This window comes from Oryctolagus cuniculus, chromosome 6 (assembly GCF_051225735.1).
Source record: "Oryctolagus cuniculus isolate XC-2025 breed Fujian yellow rabbit chromosome 6, ASM5122573v1, whole genome shotgun sequence".
NCBI classification, from domain to species: Eukaryota; Metazoa; Chordata; class Mammalia; order Lagomorpha; family Leporidae; genus Oryctolagus; species Oryctolagus cuniculus.
The window spans coordinates 6,812,369-6,831,103 of record NC_142872.1 but is presented as its reverse complement, the minus strand read 5'-3'; the positions used below and the strand labels follow the sequence as shown (position 1 = coordinate 6,831,103).

Below are 18,735 nucleotides of genomic sequence, written 5' to 3'. Positions count from 1 at the left end.
GCGGCGGGGAGCAGGCGCGGAGCTCCGGCCCCAGCGCGGGACGGCGGGCGGGCGGCCGGCCGGCAAGTCGGCGGTGAGCGAGGCCGAGAGCGCGCAGCCGCGCCGCGGGCGCAGAGCCTAGCAGATACCATCGCCCCACGCCCCCGAAAGCTCATCCTGGCGTCCGTTCTTTGTCACCTATTGGGTTTCAGGAAGGCCGCCTAGAGATGCGCCCTAGCCGCTTCCTGGGCCTTCGCTTGATTTCATTTATTTATTTATTTTTTTTCCGGCGCTGGCAATCAGATCCTTTGTTGCGCCTCCTCCGCATTCATTTCTGCGCTGGCACCTCCAGCCCGGGCCTCGGGGCTTTACCCGGGTCTCCACGCCGAGAGCCGGGCGCGCGCCCTCGCCCGCAGCCCACAAAGGATCGCCCTTGGGGCCGCTGGATGCCGGGCCGGGCCCGCGCCTCGCCCGGAGCCCGCCGCTTTGTGCGCGCCCGTCGGTCGCGGCGGCGCCGGGGACCCCCAGGTGGAGGCGGGGCCGCGCGGGTCCCGTGAGGTCGCGCTCCCGCCGCGCCCCCGGCCCCCATGGCCCTGGCGCGGCCCCGCACTGCCCTGCGCCTCGCCCCCGGTTGCGGCCGGTGCAGGGGCGGTCGGCGGAACTCGGACTAGGAGCGGAGGAAGCAGCGGGACGAAGAGCCGTTCGAGGCCCCGGGCCCGGCTGTCCCGAGCTCGCGCGGCGCCGTGACCATGTCCGAGTCCGGGGACGGGGGTGACTTCGGCTACATCATGGACCTGCTGGCCAAGGGCAAGGTGAGCGCGGGAGCGCGGCGGGCGCGGGGCAGCCCCTTCTCTCGCTCGCTCGCGGCTCGGAAACGCGCCCCGGAGCCTTCGGGCGCGCGTGGGGCCGGCGGGGCGTGGCGGGCGCGCAGCTCCGAGAGCCCTGCGCGCGAAGACAGGGAGGCGGACCCGGCGCCGGCCCGGGGCGGCCCACGCGCCGTGACTCCAAGTGGGCGACCTCCCCGGGGTCCCGGGGCCGCTGGCCGTCGGGCCGCGCCGGGGGAGTGCAGCCTCGCTTCTGGCTGGGCCGGTCGCTCAGTGCGGCTGCTGCGGGAGGACCGGGTTCCAGCCACGCACCTGCAGCCCGGCGAGAACCTTCGGAACCCGGGTCGCGCAGCTGGCTTCGGCTCTGCGTGGACAACCGGCCCCGAGAGGCGCCTAAGGGCTTGCGGACTGCTCCAGGAGCGGCCCCCGAGACCCAGGGCGGCGGGGAAGAGCGAGGGACGTCTGCCTGCAGCGAGGGAAATGGAGGGCCGGCTCCCCGGGCGAGTCCTATCCCGCAGCCCCACTCCCGGCGGAAGAACCGGGCGAGCCAGGGCCCCGCAAGGCAGGCCCCCGCGTTCTCCGCTCCGCAGTCCCGACAGGTCAGCCCCAAGGGTTCCCTGACATCCTGGGGCCCGCGTCCACGCCTCAAAGCCACGTGGCCGACCCTCCCGCGTGCGGGGCGCCTGGGGCCAGCATATCCACACCCTTCGCGGTCGCCTCCAGCCACCCCTTGTCCCCTGAGGCTTGTGCCAGCACCCCAAAACGGAGCCAGATGAGGGGGTCCGGAGGAAGGGCCGGTCTTGAGGGAGAAGCGTGCAGCACGCGAAGGCCCAAGTAGCCCTCGGAGCCAGGCCGCACTGCGGTCAGCTCCCCCCATCCCGCCCAGGGCGACGCCCAGGGGGCCAGCGGCGTGGTCACTGGGGGTGGGGGGCGGGGATTGATTACAAAATAAACGGACCTTTCTTGATGGGCTGCCAGGGGCAAGCGGGGCCATGGTGCCTGGGCTGCCCAGGCCTCATTTCTCCAGCAGGCCCAGCCGGAAATCCTGCGAGGATGGTTTTGGGCTGGGCCCAGGTGATTAGAGGCACAGAGGTGAGGGATCCTTGCAGTTCCTTGGGGCGAAGGCAGGTTTGACGCAGCCGGCAGTGTGTGTACCACGTCATGCCCACTGCTGCCAGCAAACCCACCGGTGACCGCGGCTGCACCTGCTGCGTTCCTCGGCCTCTTGTGCTGGACCTCCCACCCTCTTCTGCAGGCGAGGGCAGACACGTGAGTGGTCTCCGCTGGGAGGCCAGGGTCACTTTGGGATCCCTGTGGTGGGAGGGCAGGCTCTCCCTGTGGACACCTGAGACCGTTGCCCCTCCTGCCTGGTGGCAGGGGACGCTGGTGAGGAGCCGCCTCCTTGTGTTTCCGATCCCGTTTACTGCCCGGCTCCATTCCAAGTCTCTGCCTTGCTGAGCTCACTGGCGTCTGACCACTGGACCCGCTGGCAGACCTTGGACAGTGGCTTGCTGTAGTCTCCTCCCGGGAGTTGGGTTGCACTTTACTCTCAGGTTTGTGATGTCATGGCTGCTAGGAGCTGGGCTACCTGTGAGTGCAGCAGCAGAGCCTGGGCCTCTCCTGTCCGCCCGCCCTCCCCTCCTCCCTGGGCAGCCGGGTCCCACGGGTTGGCCGCTGTGATGTTTTCTTTCACTTTCCCTCCGGGTGATGTCTCATCTTTGCTGTGGGCGTCTCAGACTGTGCACTGCTTAATGTAAAATGCGTGCTTCCCACAGACGCAGACCTGGGAGCAGCAGGGCTGGCTCAAGTCACTAGGTTGCCACCTTCCAAGTGGAAGACCTGTGTGGGGTTTCCAGCTCCTGACCGTGGCCCTGGCCTAGCCCTGGCTGTTGCAGGTGTTTGGGAGTGAACCAGCAGATGGGAGCTTGCTCTCTGTCTGGAAGTTCTTGTCCCCCTGGGATTCACTGTCCAGAAGCAGCAGTGGGCTCTCTCTGTTCTGGGCTGTGGGAGGTGAACCTTTCCTGTCCAGGTGACAGAACACCTGCCTGCCACACCTGATCAGCTCCTGCACTCCGCTGTGATGGCCGCTTCAATATTTAATGTACACCATGAGCTCTTCCTCTGTAGTCTTCTGCTCACCAAATTACCCCCTGAAAGTGTGGTTAATGTTGAGGGTCATTCTCACAAGGTTCAGAAATCAGTGCATTTCCTTACGGTTTACACTCAAGTGCAGCTTTTAGCATTTCTGAAAGCTGTCTTTATCTTCGGTGCCTCACCTCCCTGGACTACATGTGAGCTTTGGAAATCTGTGGTCGCTATCTAGAATCACTCCAGGCAGTGCTTGCTAAGTGCTTTGGTCTTTTTGAACACTTGGCCTCATCAATTTTTTATCGTGTTCGCATACCTGTTCCCTTTGCACATTCTTAATGGAATCACGTGATGAAGATGTGACGGCCAGGAACACACAAGAGTGTAGGTGTAGCATACTTCTTTATATTTTCAGCATTTAGCGTATTGGTGCTTATATGTGCATAGCCAGAAGGTTCTTCCTGTTTCTGTAGTTCAGTAGGCGCCGTCCAGGCGTGGGCACTGGGGTGCAGCAGGTTAAGCCGCCACTGGAGACGCTGGCGTCCCACATTGAGTGCCTGGTTCGAGCCCTAGCTAACTCCGCTGCGGATCCAAGTTCTTGCTAATGCATTTGGGAGGCAGCGGAGGATGGCCCAGGCACTTGGGGCTCTTGCCACCCATGTGGGAGACCCGGATGGAGTTCCTGGCTCCTGACTTTGGCTGTTGAGGGCGTTTAGGAAATGAACCAGTGGATGGAAGAGTTCCTGTCTCCCTCTCTCCCTCCCTCACCCTCTCTCCATCTCTCCCTCTCTCTTCTCTTTTCAAATAAATAAATTAAAAAATAACTAACAGTGATTGTTCAGGCACATTCAATGAAGGCAGCAGATTGAGCAAAATGAAAAAGGGTTTGAAAACTTCCATCTAATTTTGGTCAAGAAACAGACAATGATCCTCTTACTTGGTGAATTATTATTTTAGCTTTGAACATCTGTGAGGCACAGAAAATTTCAAGAGCTTTTACAAACACAAACTTTTTCAAACAAAAAGACACTTATATTCTGAAATAATTAGGTTTAGAAAATCCGCAAATCTAGATTAATGTAAAGTCTTAAAACACCACCTTGGACCAAAACAAAAACCCACCAAATGACCTGTTTGTGAAGGCGGAATAGATATTTGCTCCAGCAACTGAAATCCAAACGGAGTGGTAATGGCAAGGTTGGGCTCCCTGGAGTTTTCTTCAAGGTAGCTTTGTGGATCTCAGGATGGGTGCGGTGTTTGTGCTGCGGCTGCAGGAAGGCAAACACAGATTCCCATTTGGCAATATCATTAGAAAACATTTAATTTCATAAAAGCCACCCTTTCCCTCCGATTATTTGTCTGCTCCCTGGTTCTAAGAGTAATTTGGAACAAAGTATCTCCTACTCTGTAAAAGAACGTCTCTGTCATAGTTTTTATGAAACTGTGAACTCCATGATTGTTGCTTGGCTGTGGGCAGTGCTGTCGTGGTGCTGCCTGGAGACCCGGGTGTGTGTCTGTGTGTCCCTGCTCTTCAGCGTAGTTGATCAAGTGACTTTGCGGATATTATTCTGTCTCTGGGTGGCGCTGAGGGAGTTGTGGTTGTGACTTGTCTCCCTAGAAGAGGATTGAACCTGCTACACAGGGCTGTTGCAAGGATTACATGAACTTGTATGCAAGATCCCTAACCCTGATACTGGCACACAGTAGGCCCTCAGTGGAAGAAAGCTGTTACCTGCAGCCTCTGTGACAACAGGGCTGGGTCTTGAGACACCTTGCGTGCTAACCATGTAGGTGTTGGAGGCAGGGTGGTCAGATAAAGTGCAGCATGCATTTCAGATAAACAGTACATGTTTTTTCCTTTGTAGTCCAGGTGTGTCTCCAGTAATATTTGGGAAATATTTCCACTAAAAATTTCACTGTGTGTCTGAAGTTCAAAGGTAACTTGCTATGCTGTGTTTTTTCCTATGCCCGATCTAGCAGCCCTAAGGGGAGGAATATTGTGTGTGGTCACAAGGGTCCTGCGGGACACCCTCAAAACACAGCCCGTGCCGCTCCCCTCCAGCAGGTGCTGCTCCCTCCAGCCCCGGTCCTGCCGCTGGAGCGCTCCTGGCAAGCTTGGAGCAGGTCCGCTGGAGCGGCTCTGGGTGCAGATCGTTGGCCTGGAGCTGCTGAGCGGTGGATACGTGGGACCTTCACTGGTTGGGAAGATGAGACTTAGGAACCAGCAAACGTTCATGTAGGAGATGGGAGTACGGAATTGTGTAGAGCTGAGTGTTAGGACTGTAAGTGCTAGGGGAGGTAAGTGCTAAGGGGAACGCTCCATGAAAACTAGGTTTAAGGAGGGGCCCGCTGGGCACCGCAGCTGCGCAGGTGAGGAGGACCCGGCCAGGGGGTGGGAATCTGAACTTGGGGGCTCCCCGGACTTCCACCCCTGGTTTTGTTTCCTTAGGGACTCTTTATGACGGATAAGCTTGGCTGGGCAGAGGCTTGGGTCAATAATTGACAGCCAGAGCTGTTCACCGTCCTTTCTCCACAACCACCTGATGCCCAGTGGCCAGCGTGTGCGCCAAGCTGCTGTCAAACCCTGTCATTTACTTTGTCTCCTCTACTTCCAGGATGTCCAGGGACTTTCTTATCCCCCCCCCCCCCCCCCGGGGTTGCTCAGTGCCCAGGCGTTTCTTCCAGGTTATGCAGCCATGTTGCCTGGATCCTACTTCCTGTTCAGGACCCCTTAACAGGGTAGTGCCCTCCCTGCTGGGGCTCAGACCGCACTGTGGTGATAAAATGGACCCGACCCAGCCAAGAATTTAACCTCTTGTTGGGTCTTGGGAGTTACATGGGCGAGACCAAGTCAGTTTAGCCGGAGGGGTAACCAGTTTGTATTTCAAATGTCCAGCAATGAATCTTCACTGAGCTTCTCTTTTACCACAACTGACGTGTGTGTGTGTGTGTGTGTGTGTGTGTGTAGGGGGCTGTTGACCTTGGGGACTTTGTAAATTAGATGGACGTGAGGCAGATGGTGCCCCTGTGGTAGAACAGTTCAGGGACACCGACAACTGCAAGGTAGAGATAGCGTAATGTGGAGAGAATGCTGGGGCTCTGTGCACTTGGGGTGGTGACAGGAATGAACGTCTTCTTCCTGCTGAATTGTGGCCCAGATTTTAAAATGAATTAGCTTATTGGAAAAGGAGCTACTAGGATACCCCAAACCAGGGAGGTGCCAGGGAATAGCATATGCAAAAATAATAATAATAAATGCAACCAGCGGGATGGCTCGTGCCATGCTTCAAAGTTTGGAAGGCTTTCCAACGTCTGCAGAGCGCTGGGGGCTCCCAGGCTCTCTGTGCCACTGCAGGTTTGCTCACGTTCCTGTCAGTGCCCGTCTCCCGATACACATGCACCCAAGCACACAGACTCACACGCCCTCCCCTCCCCGGTCTGGGAGCACAGCTCATTCTGTGCCTTGTACAGAGCCGTGAACAGTGCCACACACGTCGAAAGTGGCCTGCAGGCGCCTGATGGGCGGGTGTTGGGCATAGGCAGGTGGTGGGCGGTGAGATGGCCAGTGAGGATGCCTAGGACGAGGACCAGAGGAGGAGGAAGTGTGATGGGGAGACTGAGCTCACACACACTGGGAGGCTGGGGTGTGCAGGTGTTGAAAGAACCAGGATGTGATGACCCACAGCAGTGCAGCCAAGCGTGAGGGCCATGACCAGGGCAGCGGGAGACCCACGGTTAAAACGAGTCGTTTTCCCATTTGCTGCCTTCTTGGCAATATAACCCCCTCCCCATTATTGCTCGTAATAGTTTAGGGGTTTTTATCCACAGACATCTTGTAAAGTAAAACCTGCACGTCCTACGAACGGCAAACGGGGGCGCAATGGGCGTGAGAAGTCTTGCACCCCAACTCCTTCCCCTTCCGCACGGGTGATTTTTGTGCTTGATTCTGGAGTCTGAGTTGTTTGCCTGTGACAATAAGGATGTGCCGGCCAGCCGTTTGGGTCAGCACTCAGAACCCGCAGGTTCTCCTCTGTCCGCCTCCGTGAGGATGAGCGGTCCCCGCGAGGTGTGCGTGCGGGCCCCGCAGATGCCCGCCAAGTTTGCGGGTTGCCCACTTGCTCGCTCTTGCGCGTTAACGCGATGCGTGGACCGAACCAGGTGGGACGCCCGCTTCGCGTCGCACAAGACCGGCCACACGACTGTCCAGAGGAGCTCGCGTGAGGGAAACCTGCTGACGGACCGAGGCTCCAGACCGGCTGCGCCCCGACGCCCGTCCGGGGGGCACCGGCCTTCCCGCCGCCCGCGACCCCCGCGCGCCCGGAGCGGACCCACGGCCCCAGCCGCACGCGCCGCGCGCAGGTCGGGCGTCCCCACGCGGGACAGGGCCCTCTGTGTGGAGCCGCGAGCCACGGCGAGTCAGCGGGCGAGGAGCCGGGCGCTGTGGGGAGGGCCACGCGAGCGGCCGCGGGACCCCCAGTGCCGCTGCCCTCAGCCGAGCCCGGAAGGGGGCGACGGCGGGAGCGGAGCACGGCGCAGAGAGGTCTGCGCCCGGCCCCGCCTGGCCACGCCCACGGCCACGCCCACGGTCCGGCCACGCCCCCGACCTCGCCCCATTGCCTGCGGACGAACTGTACCCCGGGCGACGGCCCCGCCCCGCCCAGGGCCCCGCCCTCCAGGGCCCCGCCCCCAGGCGCCGTCTGGCCTCGCAGCCCCGCCCCCTTTGTGCAGCCGCGCCGTTGCCCCGGCGACGGCGCCGCCCCGCCCGGCCCCGCCCCGCCGCCCGCCCCGCCGCAGTCCGCAGGAGCCGCCGCAGCAGCCGGCCGCGGGGCGGGATTCGCGGGGCGCCGCCGGGAGCGCAGCTCGACTCCGTCGCGCCTGTGCTTCGCCCGCGGGATCCGGCTGACCAGCTCACCCTCCGGCGAGGAGTCGCGGCTGCACGGCCGCCGCAGGGGCCCGCCCACCGGACCCTGCCCGGGCCGGCCGCCCGCCCGCCCGTGCGGACTCTGCCGTTGATGACACCTGGCCGACGGCTGCCATGGAGGGGGACGGTTCCGAGGCGCTGGTGCGTGGGGCGGGGCGGCGCGGGCTCGGGGTCCCCTTCCTGCCCGGGGGCCTGGGCCGGGGTCCCGGGGGTGGCCCCGGGCGACTGACGCTGGGGGCGCGGGCGCCGCCCTTTGTGCGGCGGCGGGGCCGGGCGCGGTCGGGGCGCGGCGCTGCGGTGCTCCGTGGGCGGGGCGGGGCGCCGGCTGTCCCCGCAGGTTGGGGGCGCTGGGTGCCCATTGTGAGGAAGAGGCCGGTGTGGACGGCGCGAGGCGTCTGGGCGCCGCTGCCCCTGGGGTGACCATGCCCGAGCCGGCGCGAGGGCCCCTTTGTGCGGCGGGCCGGGTGGCGAGGGTCCCCGGAGGTGGCGCCGAGGGGCGGTGACTTTGGCCTGCGGGACACGGCGTGCGCGGACCGGCCGGGGCATGACGGAGCACACAGTCCATTCCGTCACCGTGTGACCTCGGGGTGTGTGCAGCGGCGGACGGGACTGTGGGAGCAGGGACGCGCGGATTCCAGGCACGCGGCCAGTGGGGATGCGTGGGAAAAGCCCACCCAAGGAGGCAGGGGACCGCCGGTGTGAGGACCTGGGACCGTGTCAGCCACAGCTGTCCGCAAGGAGCCCTCTGTTCCCTGGCTGGCTGCTCACTCACGGTGTTCACGCGTGCTCACAAGTGTCCATGCGTGTTTACCCGGTGTCCACGTGTGCTTACCTGGTGTCCACGCGTGCTTACACCGTGTCCATGGGTGCTCACACTGTGTCCGCCTGTGCTCACAAGTGTCCATGCGTGCTTACAGGTGTCCACGCGTGCTCACAAGTGTCCACGTGTGCTTACCTGCTGTCCACGCGTGCTTACACAGTGTCCATGGGTGCTCACACTGTGTCTGCCTGTGCTCACAAGTGTCCATGCGTGCTTACAGGTGTCCACGCGTGCTCACAAGTGTCCATGCGTGTTTACCCGGTGTCCATGTGTGCTTACACAGTGTCCATGGGTGCTCACACTGTGTCCGCATGTGCTCACAAGTGTCCGTGCGTGCTTACCCGGTGTCCACGTGTGCTTACTGGTGTCCACGTGTGCTTACCCTTTGTCCACGCATGCTTACACGGTGTCCGTGTGTGTTCACAAGTGTCCACGCATGCTCACAAGTGCCCACACGTGCTTACAGGTGTCCACGCGTGCTCACAAGTGTCCATGCGTGTTTACCCGGTGTCCACGTGTGCTTACACAGTGTCCATGGGTGCTCACACTGTGTCCGCCTGTGCTCACAAGTGTCCACGTGTGCTTACCCGGTGTCCACGTGTGCTTACACAGTGTCCATGTGTGCTCACAAGTGTCTACGCATGCTCACAAGTGTCCATGTGTGCTTACAGGTGTCCACGCATGCTCACAAGTGCCTGCACGTGCTTACCCTGTGTCCATACGTGTGCTTACAAATGCCCATGCGTGCTCACAAGTGTCCACGTGTGCTCACAAGTGCCTGCACGTGCTTACCCTGTGTCCACGCGTGCTTGCACGGTGCCCGTGTGTCCGTGTAGTGCTTCTCAGGAGAGTCCGGCTGTCACAGATGCAGCCGTGAAGCAGACTCAGGCAGTGAGAACCCGGCGGGTCATCAGCTGCAGACCTGTCTCCCAGGATTCCAGGGGCGTTCTGGCCGGCTTGGATGTTTCCCCAGTTCCTGTTTGTCAGTCATGTGCAATGGGCGCACGGTCTTTGAAAATCGCATTTAAAATCGAGCGAATCCCTCAGGATTTCACTCAGGCTCCACGTGCTTTGAGTGACATTAGGTTCTGATAGAACATAAGCTGCCTAATACCTTATGCTAATTTTTGCTCGTAGACTTCTTTCCCTTCTCCTGTCTCCTGTGCCCAGAGACCTTCTGTTGAAGTTCATTTCGTAAATACCCAGTTTAGGGACAGACTGCGACACTGGGTGCCGGGCAGTCGATGATACAGAATTTCACAGCGCAGAGGGACTTGCCGTCAGAAACAGCCCGATCCCTGCTTCTTGCTGACGCGGGGGCGCGCGCAGGCATCACGCCCACCACGGCCTTTGATGCTCTGCTCTCCTCTGATCCAAGGTCACCATCAAGAATATCGAGAGGGAGCTCGTTTGCCCGGCGTGCAAGGAGCTGTTCACCCACCCGCTGATCCTGCCCTGCCAGCACAGCATTTGTCACAAGTGTGTGAAGGAGCTGCTCCTGTCGCTGGATGACGGGCTCAATGATGTGGGCTCCGACACCTCCAACCAGAGCAGCCCCCGGCTCCGGCTGGCCTCCCCCAGCATGGACAGGATCGACCGAATCAGCAGGCCAGGTACGTGTGCGGAGCCGGCTGCGGGAGGAAGGCATTTTCGTTGTCTTGGCAGTGACTTTTTCCAGGAGACTTGATTAGGACTAGAGTTGTAAGTGGTCCTGGCCCTGTGCCAGTGTCAGAATGGACTCCTGTTGTTGGATCTTGAACACCTCCTGTGTGCTGAGCGCCTCGATACCTGTATTTCGGGGTGTTCTGACTCTGGGATGGTCTTGGTGTGATAGAATACTGGGCTGCCTTAATGCTTACATCCACATACGTAAAATGCTGCAGAGTCACGGGCGGGGACCACATTATGGCTAGTCCTAGCAAGCTGTCGGAGGACTTCCTCGATCACACTGTGTTCTATCCGAGGACTTTATTTTCTTCAGCCATTTATTGAAAACAGAGCTTTTGAGCATCATAGATAGGACAGACTGCTGTAATAGCGTGCAGGAGTGGCTCTCGTTTGATAGCCACTGCAGGGTTGATGGAGACCAAAATTAGATTGAAATCATTGGAGTGGGGAAATTCAGGCCAGAGCCTGGCGCTGCAGTCGGTGGGGAGGAGGGGTCAGGAAGGCAGCCCCCACGGCCTCCGTGAAGACGCCACCGCCTGCGTGGCCCTGGGGACCCGGCCTCAGAGCTACAGCTCGGCCGGTTTGGGTGTGAGGTTTTCACTTACTCTGCTGTCCACTCTGTCGGCTTCTTCCCCTCGGTGGACAGGAGTGACTTTGGTTGAGCGATGCGTCTGTGCTCCATCAGAGAGTGGGGGAGATTTACTTCAACAGTGATGCTGTGCTGTTTTTAAAACATGTATTTTTCTTGAAATGCCGGTCCTGGTCAGCTGCACATAGAAAGTGTATGCATTAGCAAACAGGAGCGCTGGGCGTGAGGGGGGCGCAGGGCCAGGCTCGCTGTGAGGTCGCCACTGCCGCTCTTCCCGCCGCAGGCTCCGCGTGCAGGGGAAGAGAGGCAGAGGCTCCTTGAAGCCCCCACCATGTAAAACTGGGCGTTCTGACCCCGCTGACTCACTGGGGACCCTTGTAGACTGACCGAGGAAAATTTACTTTTTATCTGTGACTGTGTAGCACAGCAATTAAGCAGAGATTTGGTGAGGTGCTAGTATTTTTTTTTTTAAAGATTTATTTATTTAATTCAAAGGCAGAGTTACAGAGAGGCAGAGGTAGAGAGAGAGAGAGAGAGAGAGAGAGAGAGGTCTTCCACCCGATGGTTCACTCCCTAGCTGGCTGCAACAGCCGGAGCTGCGCCGATCTGAAGCCAGGAGCCAGGAGCTTCTTCCGGGTCTCCCACATGGGTGCAGGGGCCCAAGGACTTGGGCCATCTTTCAGTGCTTTCGCAGGCCACAGCAGAGAGCTGGATTGGAAGAGGAGCAGCTGGGACTCAAATCGGTGCCCATATGGGATGCCGGCACCACAGGCGGTGGCTTACCCGCTACGCCGCAGTGCTGGCCTCAAATAGCTGGTATTTCTGCATATGATTAGACTGCACACGCATGTCTTTTTTAAAAATATTTTTTTTATTTATTTGAGAGGTAGAGTTACAGACAGTAAAAGGGAGAGACAGAGAGAAAGGTCTTCCTTCCACTCCCCAAATGGCTGCAGTTGCCAGAGCTGGGCTGATCCAAAGCCAGGAGCCAGGAGCTTCTTCTGGGTCTCCCATGTGGGTGCAGGGACCGAGCACTTGGGCCGTCTTGTGCTGCTTTCCCAGGCCACAGCAGAGAGCTGGATGGGAAGAGGAGCAGCTGGACTAGAACCGGCGCCCGTATGGGATGCGGGCGCCGCAGGCAGAGGATTAACCTGCTGCGCCACACTGCCGGCCCCACGCGTGTCTTTTCATGAAGTCACAGGTCGTGGGCTGCTCTCATACGTTAACTGCTTCTGTTTTCAGGAACATAGGTAGGGTGGCACCCTGTAGGTGCATAATAGATAGCAGAGTACAAGCCACTGCTCCGAGGGAGACAGAGGGCGTGACGTGTGCACGTGGGTTCAGCAGAGGCCTTTCTCAGGGCGAGAGCTCCTTCTCCCTGCGTTTCCCCACGCGGGTCAGAAATGGGGCGGTGGAGGCAGTCCGCTCCTCTTCAGGAGCACTGTGAGGGGGCTGGTGGCGTGCTGGGACGCTGCTGTGTGCAGGACACTTGCAGGAGCTGAGACTGCTGTCCCTGGACGGGAGTGGCCGCAGGCTGTGTGGACCGGGGAGAAAGGCGCCCCCTGGGAGTCCTCTCGAGGGTTCAGATCAGGGGGTACACGGGCGGGGGGGGGGGAGGCAGACTGACACAGCAGCTCCTGAGGCTGTCCAAAGAAAGGGCTGCCTAAATGCATGGCGCCTGTCACTGGAATGCTGAGTCAGGTGTCAAGGTCAGGCGCTGTACGGGCCAGGCAGGCACGTTAGTGAAGCAGGCACTGGGCACGGTAAATGCGGAGCCCGCTCTCATGTTCATTCTCTGATACAGAGATGATAAACGCAAGCATTTCATTCTCCTGTTAGCTCAGCTAAGGTCGGCTGCGTGCTGCCTTTATGGCTCCCTGGTGGAGACGGCCCAGGGCGGTTTGGGGCCGTGGGGACTGCCATGGGTGCCTGGATGAAGGGAGCCACTTGGCACTGACGAGTTCCTGCGGGGGACCAGGACTACCAGATTGTGAATTCACTGGCTTTTCATGAAAACCTGACGGCAGTTTTTATGTGAAATCTCTTTAAATGATTAATTTGAGCGGTTTGGAAACCTCAAAGGATGGGCATCTTTGGTTCTGACCCAAACAGCTTTTGGGCCATCCACACGCGTGCTGTTTGTTTTAAGCCGTGGATGGGCGACCACTTCTGCCAGTACTAGGGGAGGGATTTCTGCCGTGGATGGGCACCTGGCAGCTCTGTGCTCTAACACCACTTCCAGTCATGCAGCAAATACTTAGGTGCCCACTGCTTGCTGGGCACGGCCAGTGCTGGGGACTCAGGCACAAGTCCCGTGGCCCTTGTAGCTGAGTGTGTGCAGGGTGTGCAGGGAGGTGGGCTCGTCAGAGCCCAGCGTTCACCAAGAGCCCACACAGAGCAGGTGCACAGACACAGGTACGGCACCTGGAGACGCAGCTGGAGAGGGGCACTGCTCTAGGCACGCAGCGTTTATTAGATGAGTGCCAGTTTAGGGCTGCCCTGCTTGGCCGGATGAGCGGTGCTAAGTGAATAGAGTTCATTGCATTGCGATCATTGTTACCTACCTCCGTTTATTGGACATTTGCTTATAATTGTTTGTGATGGATTTAGGAGTAGTAGTGTTCCTTTTCTTTTTCTTTTTTTACGGATTTATTTATTTATTTGAAGGGGGGGGCGGGGGAAGGGGAGGGGGGAGGATCTTCTCTCTGCTGATTTACTTCCCAAATGGCTGCCACGGCTGGGGCTAGGGCAGGTCAAAGCGAGGAGCCAGGAGCTTCTTCCGGGTCTCCCACACGGGTGCAGAGGCCCAAGGACTTGGGCCATCCTCCACTGCTTTCGCAGGCCACAGCAGAGATGGAAAGTGGAGCAGCTGGGACTCAGACGGGTGCCCGGTGGGATGCCGGCGCTGCGGGTGGAGGCTTACCCTTCCAGGCCTGGGCACCGCCCCCTCCCTTTCTCTTTCTAATACGCTGCTTTAACATTTTTTTGGTCTGTCCTGAGAAAGACCTCAGAAACCTTATTCTGAGCAATTGGGGTCAGTAGAATTGTGAATATTTGTTTGCAATTGGATTAAGAAAGAGTTCTTTAGACCTGGGCTGCCATGTGACTATGGAGATGTGCCCTCAGTGTCAGCAAGCTGTGGATTTTAAAGTTAGCATAAAAAAGACTTAACATATCCTGTAATCTGATACTGATTAAACCTTGAAATGATGGTGTTTTGGATATGGGGGGTTAAATAACTTATGTTATTACAATTGATTTCACTAGTTTATTTTTAAAATGTGACTGCTGGAAAACTCAAAATTGCTTATGTCATACTTTTATCTCATGTGTTTCTCCTGGATGCCATTGCATTAGACATTTGGTTTTTTAAAAGATTTTTTTTATTTGAAAATCAGAGTTGCAGAGAAAGAGAGAGAGAGAAAGAGAGACAGAGAGCAAGAAAGAGATCTTCCAGCTGCTGCTTCACTCCCCAGATGGCCACAGTGGCCATAGCCAGGAGCTTCCCCTGGATCTCCCACATGTGGGTGCAGGGGCAGGAGCACCGGGCCATTCTCTGCTGCATTTCCCAGGCCATTAGCAGGCAGCCGGAAGAGGAGCAGCAGGGATACCAGCCAGCGCCCATTCGGGATGCCCACGTAGCAGGGCGCGGCTTTATCTGCTGTGGCATAGTGCCAGCCCCGATGTGGTTTTTAAAGCAAGAGAGCAACGGAGAAGGAGAGTGGGGCTTGCGAGTGCAGTACAGTATCACAGCACAGTACACGGAGTAGAGGTTAGGTTGCTTTATGATTTTCAGTCATTTATGTGCAAGCTCCCCCCCCCCCATTTTGTATTTTCTTGTCAGTTAGCTTTAGCAATGTTTATTTACAGCTTTTAAGTCAATAAAAAGGCAAACGGAGATGCTTGATTTCACTTTCATTCCCGACATTAGCACGTCTGGTCTCAGGAGCGGCTGCGTGGTGATGGATCCCAGCTGGCGGATACGCGAGGCTGGCTTGGGAGCCCCACGTGTACCAGGAGGGGCTCACCGTTGCTGTTCGCTCTGTCGTCGTGTTAGGTGGCGGACAGCCGCGGCTTTCTCTTCTGTTAACCAGTGTGAATCTTCTCTTTGAAAGAGAATCTGAATGCAGCTCTCTGTTCATTGTCCGCAGCCTCCCAGCGGAGATCTCTGGGGTGGAGAGGTAGACGCTGTGTTTGTGCTTTGGCAGCCGGGGCCAGGGGGCAGGCGGGGTGGGTGGTGCTGGACCTCCCGTAGGCAGCCTGGCGGGCGTGAGCCTCTGGATGGCAGTGGTCAAGTCTTCAGGGTCACTCAGAGCCAACACGCGGGGCTGCGTGAGCGGAAGGGCAGCCGGACACGGGGGATTTGTGTCTGCATCTTGTCACTCTATCTGACAAGACATTTTTGAAGAAAATGATGTATACTCCCTTTTTTAAAAAAATGCAGCATTCCTCAAAAATCCTTTCTGCTTCCTTGGTGGAGCGAGGCTTCCCTGCCTTGGCAAGTCTCAGTGAGGCAGGTGTGTTAGGCACTGAAACGCTGGGTGCAAAGTGCAGTTAGCAGCGTGGTCTTCGCCTGAGGTGCACTGTGTCTTTCTGCGCCCATCAGTGTTTTGTTGAAGCTGGACACCGGGGTTTTAGCCCCAAGGTCTTGTCCACTTGTGGGTCAGTGACGCACCTCCTTGTGTAGGTCTCACTCCAGTGGACCTCACAGTGAGATGGGCGCCCTCTGTGGCATGCTGGTGGCGCCCCCAGTTTTGCGGGAGGGTGGCGAGCGCTGCACATCATCCCTTTTCTGCCGACCTTGCTGCCTCCTGTGGGCCCGCTGGGGGCCGCGTCCTGCGGTCAGCGGGAGTCCCAGGACAGGAAGTGTGGGCCGCAGCACGCAGCAGGAGGGACGGCAGCAGGCGGCTTTAAGAAAGGTGGTCAGAATGTACTGAAAGAGACGTGACAGGTGCAGCTCCTGCCACACGCAGAAGCCCGCCTGAGGGCCCCCGTGGCTCAGTGTCGCGGTGCGTGCGTGTAGCCAGAGAGAGGCTGAGGTTAGCAGCCTGATGGTGATGGATGAGTCTCTACTTTTTTTTTTTTTTAATATCTATTTGAAAGGCAGAGTTAAAGACAGAGAGAGAGAGGGAGGAGGGAAGAGAGAGACCTTCCATCTGCTGGTTCATTCCCCTAGATGGCCGCAATGGCCAGGGCTGGGCCAGGCTGAAGCCAGGAGCCAGGAGCTTTGTCCGAGTGTCCGTGTGGGCCATCTGCTGCTGCTTTCTCAGGCGCCTTAGCTGGGAGCTGGATCGGAAGTGGAGCAGCCAGGACCTGAACCAGTGTCCATATGGGATGCTGGTATTTCACGTTAACACATTCCGACAGAAGGCCGGCCCTGGATGGCTCTCTTCTCCGGGTTTAAAGTGCTCTTTTTTCTGTTTGGTACCTACATGGGAACACGTAGTACCAGAAGCTGAGGGAGATTTGCTTTCCATCACTTTGAAAGTACGTGGAGTCTTCGTTCTAGAGTCGTGTTGTGGCTCTGCTTGCTGGCTGGTCCGTCTTGAAAGGCACACGGAGAACAGAATCGCGTACGAGGTGACAGTGCTCACGTAGTGAGAGCAGCGTTGGCCCCACACGTGCAGCTTGGCGTGGAGTTGCAGTCTCGGCCCACATGGTTTCCAAGCCGTCTTCGCTTCTCTTTAGGCCATGCTGCGGAGCGGTACTACCCCGTGGGAATTTCTACAGTTGACTGTTAGCTTTATTCCTAGCTCTCCTTTGTTTTTTCTTTTTTTTTTTTTTATTAAGTTTGTTTCCCAGATGTGTTTTCTCTGAATGTAGATTCTGTTGTTTGTTTTTCTGAAAACAAGGGTAGAAATGTAGTAGATGAACTAAAATATGTTCTTTAGCATTCAGAAGATAATCTTCAGAGCCTTCAAGATCTGTGTAGAAACATACCCAAGGTAGCTGTTTGAAGAATTTATGTGAAAAATTATTGATTTAAATGTTAAATCTTGATTTAACGTTCTATCTGATTCGAGAAGTGTATTGTGAGGCTCTATACCTTGCATTTCGCCTGGGAAAGTCAGTTAACCGAGTTGTGCAGGAAAAGGATGAAGCATTTTTTTTGGAATTTTTGAACGTGGAATCCCAAGGCAGTGTCCGCGGGGTGCATGTTGGAGCATGACTCTGCTGTCATGGTTTCAGTTCGTTTCATCACATTACTGATTGATCGCAGTCTTCAGCTCACCAGTCCTAACCTATTTTTTTTTAATCATTGGCTTTTGAGATGAGTTGTTCATTCATGTAAATTTCCGTCCCCTAGTTCCTGTGTGGGAGCCCCAATTACTTGTGAATTTCCGTTGTTTCAACTTGACCACTGCACTTTGGGAGCTGTTTGGCTTGTTTTCACTGAATGGAGTTGACTTAGCATGTGTTTTGGAAGTAGCTTTGCTGCCTATTTGGTTGCCTCTGCCTGCTGTGGTGTGAAACATCCTGGCCTGAAGCGCATGTTTCTAGAGTGATTACGATTGTGAATGTGCTTTATGAACAGTTTTCAAGACTTTATAAGTCAGAATTTTTGTATGCATTAATTCTTAAAAAAATGTAAAGATTGAGATACCTTTAAGTGAAGAGGCTGGTAGCATTCTGCATGGCTAAGTCGCTTTGGGGTCCCCATGCCCTCCACGTAGCATGCTGTAGCACCCCCGCACGGACGTGGCTTTGTGGGCCGACCGCCGGGTTTCAGCAGCTGCGTATCACGCTAGACCTGTTAGGACGTTCTGTTGAATGGCGCCAGTCGTCTGCGAAGCCCACGTCAGCGTGTCTGTGAGTTAGCTGAATGTGCGGTGCTGAGTTTATCCATTCGTTCTCGGTCCTGGCTTCATGGCAGCCTGAACCGGAGCTGGGGGTTAAGGAGTTTGTTTTCATGAAGGGAGTCACGCTGTGGGCAGCCCAGGCTACCTGCTCCCGGAGTTAAGGATGACAGGAGGAGGTGTCGCGTGCCTGCTCCACTGTTAGTGAGAGCCCTGGGTTCCCCAGGGCCAGTGAGGCAGGCCTCTTACACCTTGGTTTCCTGGAATTGAGATCCTGGTGTTGGGACTGAATAAGAACAGGCTGCTGAAGGTCACTGGGTGTAGGACGTTAGTGTAAAGTTACTCATAATACTGTTTGGGCAACCTTTGGCCTGCTGAATTCAGTAATATTGATGGTTCTTTCTTTCAGGTTATAAGAAGATGCTCAATGGTTGGTCCTTCTTCACGTTACTAAATTCTGGGTCTAGGAATGCATTTTTCACTCTTCTGTGGCTGGCGCTCGGGTCCCGAATGAGCCTCCCTTTTCCGTGTTTCCAGATAAAACAATACTACACCGGGGAACCCTGTGGTTCTTACAAACCCCGCAGTCACATGCTCCCGTGTCAGTCTGATTTTTAACCAGAAAATGGGCCTGTATTTCTGCCAGGGAATTTGGAACACAGTTCCAGCTCCCTCCTGGCCTCGCCTGGAGGCTGCCCGTGGGCCCCGGTGCGGTTGCCTGCCGTTCCCTGTGCCAGCTCGGCTCCTCTCCATCAGCTGAGGCCCTGGGACGGGGCTGTGTGACTGCACGCGTTCCCTGTGCAGCTTGGAAAGATCCCGGCCCCGTGTAGTATTGGTTACGTCTCTGTATCTGTGATCAGTGCGGCTTTCATACGGGGTCTGCCTTTTCTCTCGGAGTGGGTAACCGCGTGGCAGCTTGGGCTTGTCTTTTGTGTTCCTAAGAGGCAGCCATCATTCCAAGCCTTTCGGGAAGGTGAGCGGTGGTCCTGGAGCCACCGTGGGGTGTGTCTGTCGATGCTGCCTTCCCTCTTCACGCCCCTGCACGCCGG

The 18,735-nt window shown here is 57.2% G+C and overlaps 1 protein-coding gene across 4 annotated transcripts in view; it reads left to right on the top strand.

The window, feature by feature from the left end:
* TRIM36 (tripartite motif containing 36) overlaps positions 1-18,735 on the top strand; it is a 43,205-nt gene continuing 24,470 nt past the window's right edge. The window contains exons 1-3 of one of the 4 annotated variants that reach the window (XM_051843332.3): positions 1-791; positions 10,011-10,245; positions 18,096-18,116. In XM_051843332.3, the coding sequence (XP_051699292.3) occupies positions 729-791; positions 10,011-10,245; positions 18,096-18,116 (319 nt within the window). In that variant the 5' untranslated portion in view covers positions 1-728. Of the gene's footprint in view, positions 792-7,694; positions 7,954-10,010; positions 10,246-18,095; positions 18,117-18,735 lie in introns of those variants that run through there. The other 3 variants (XM_051843335.3, XM_051843333.3, XM_051843336.3) reach the window with 3 other exon arrangements.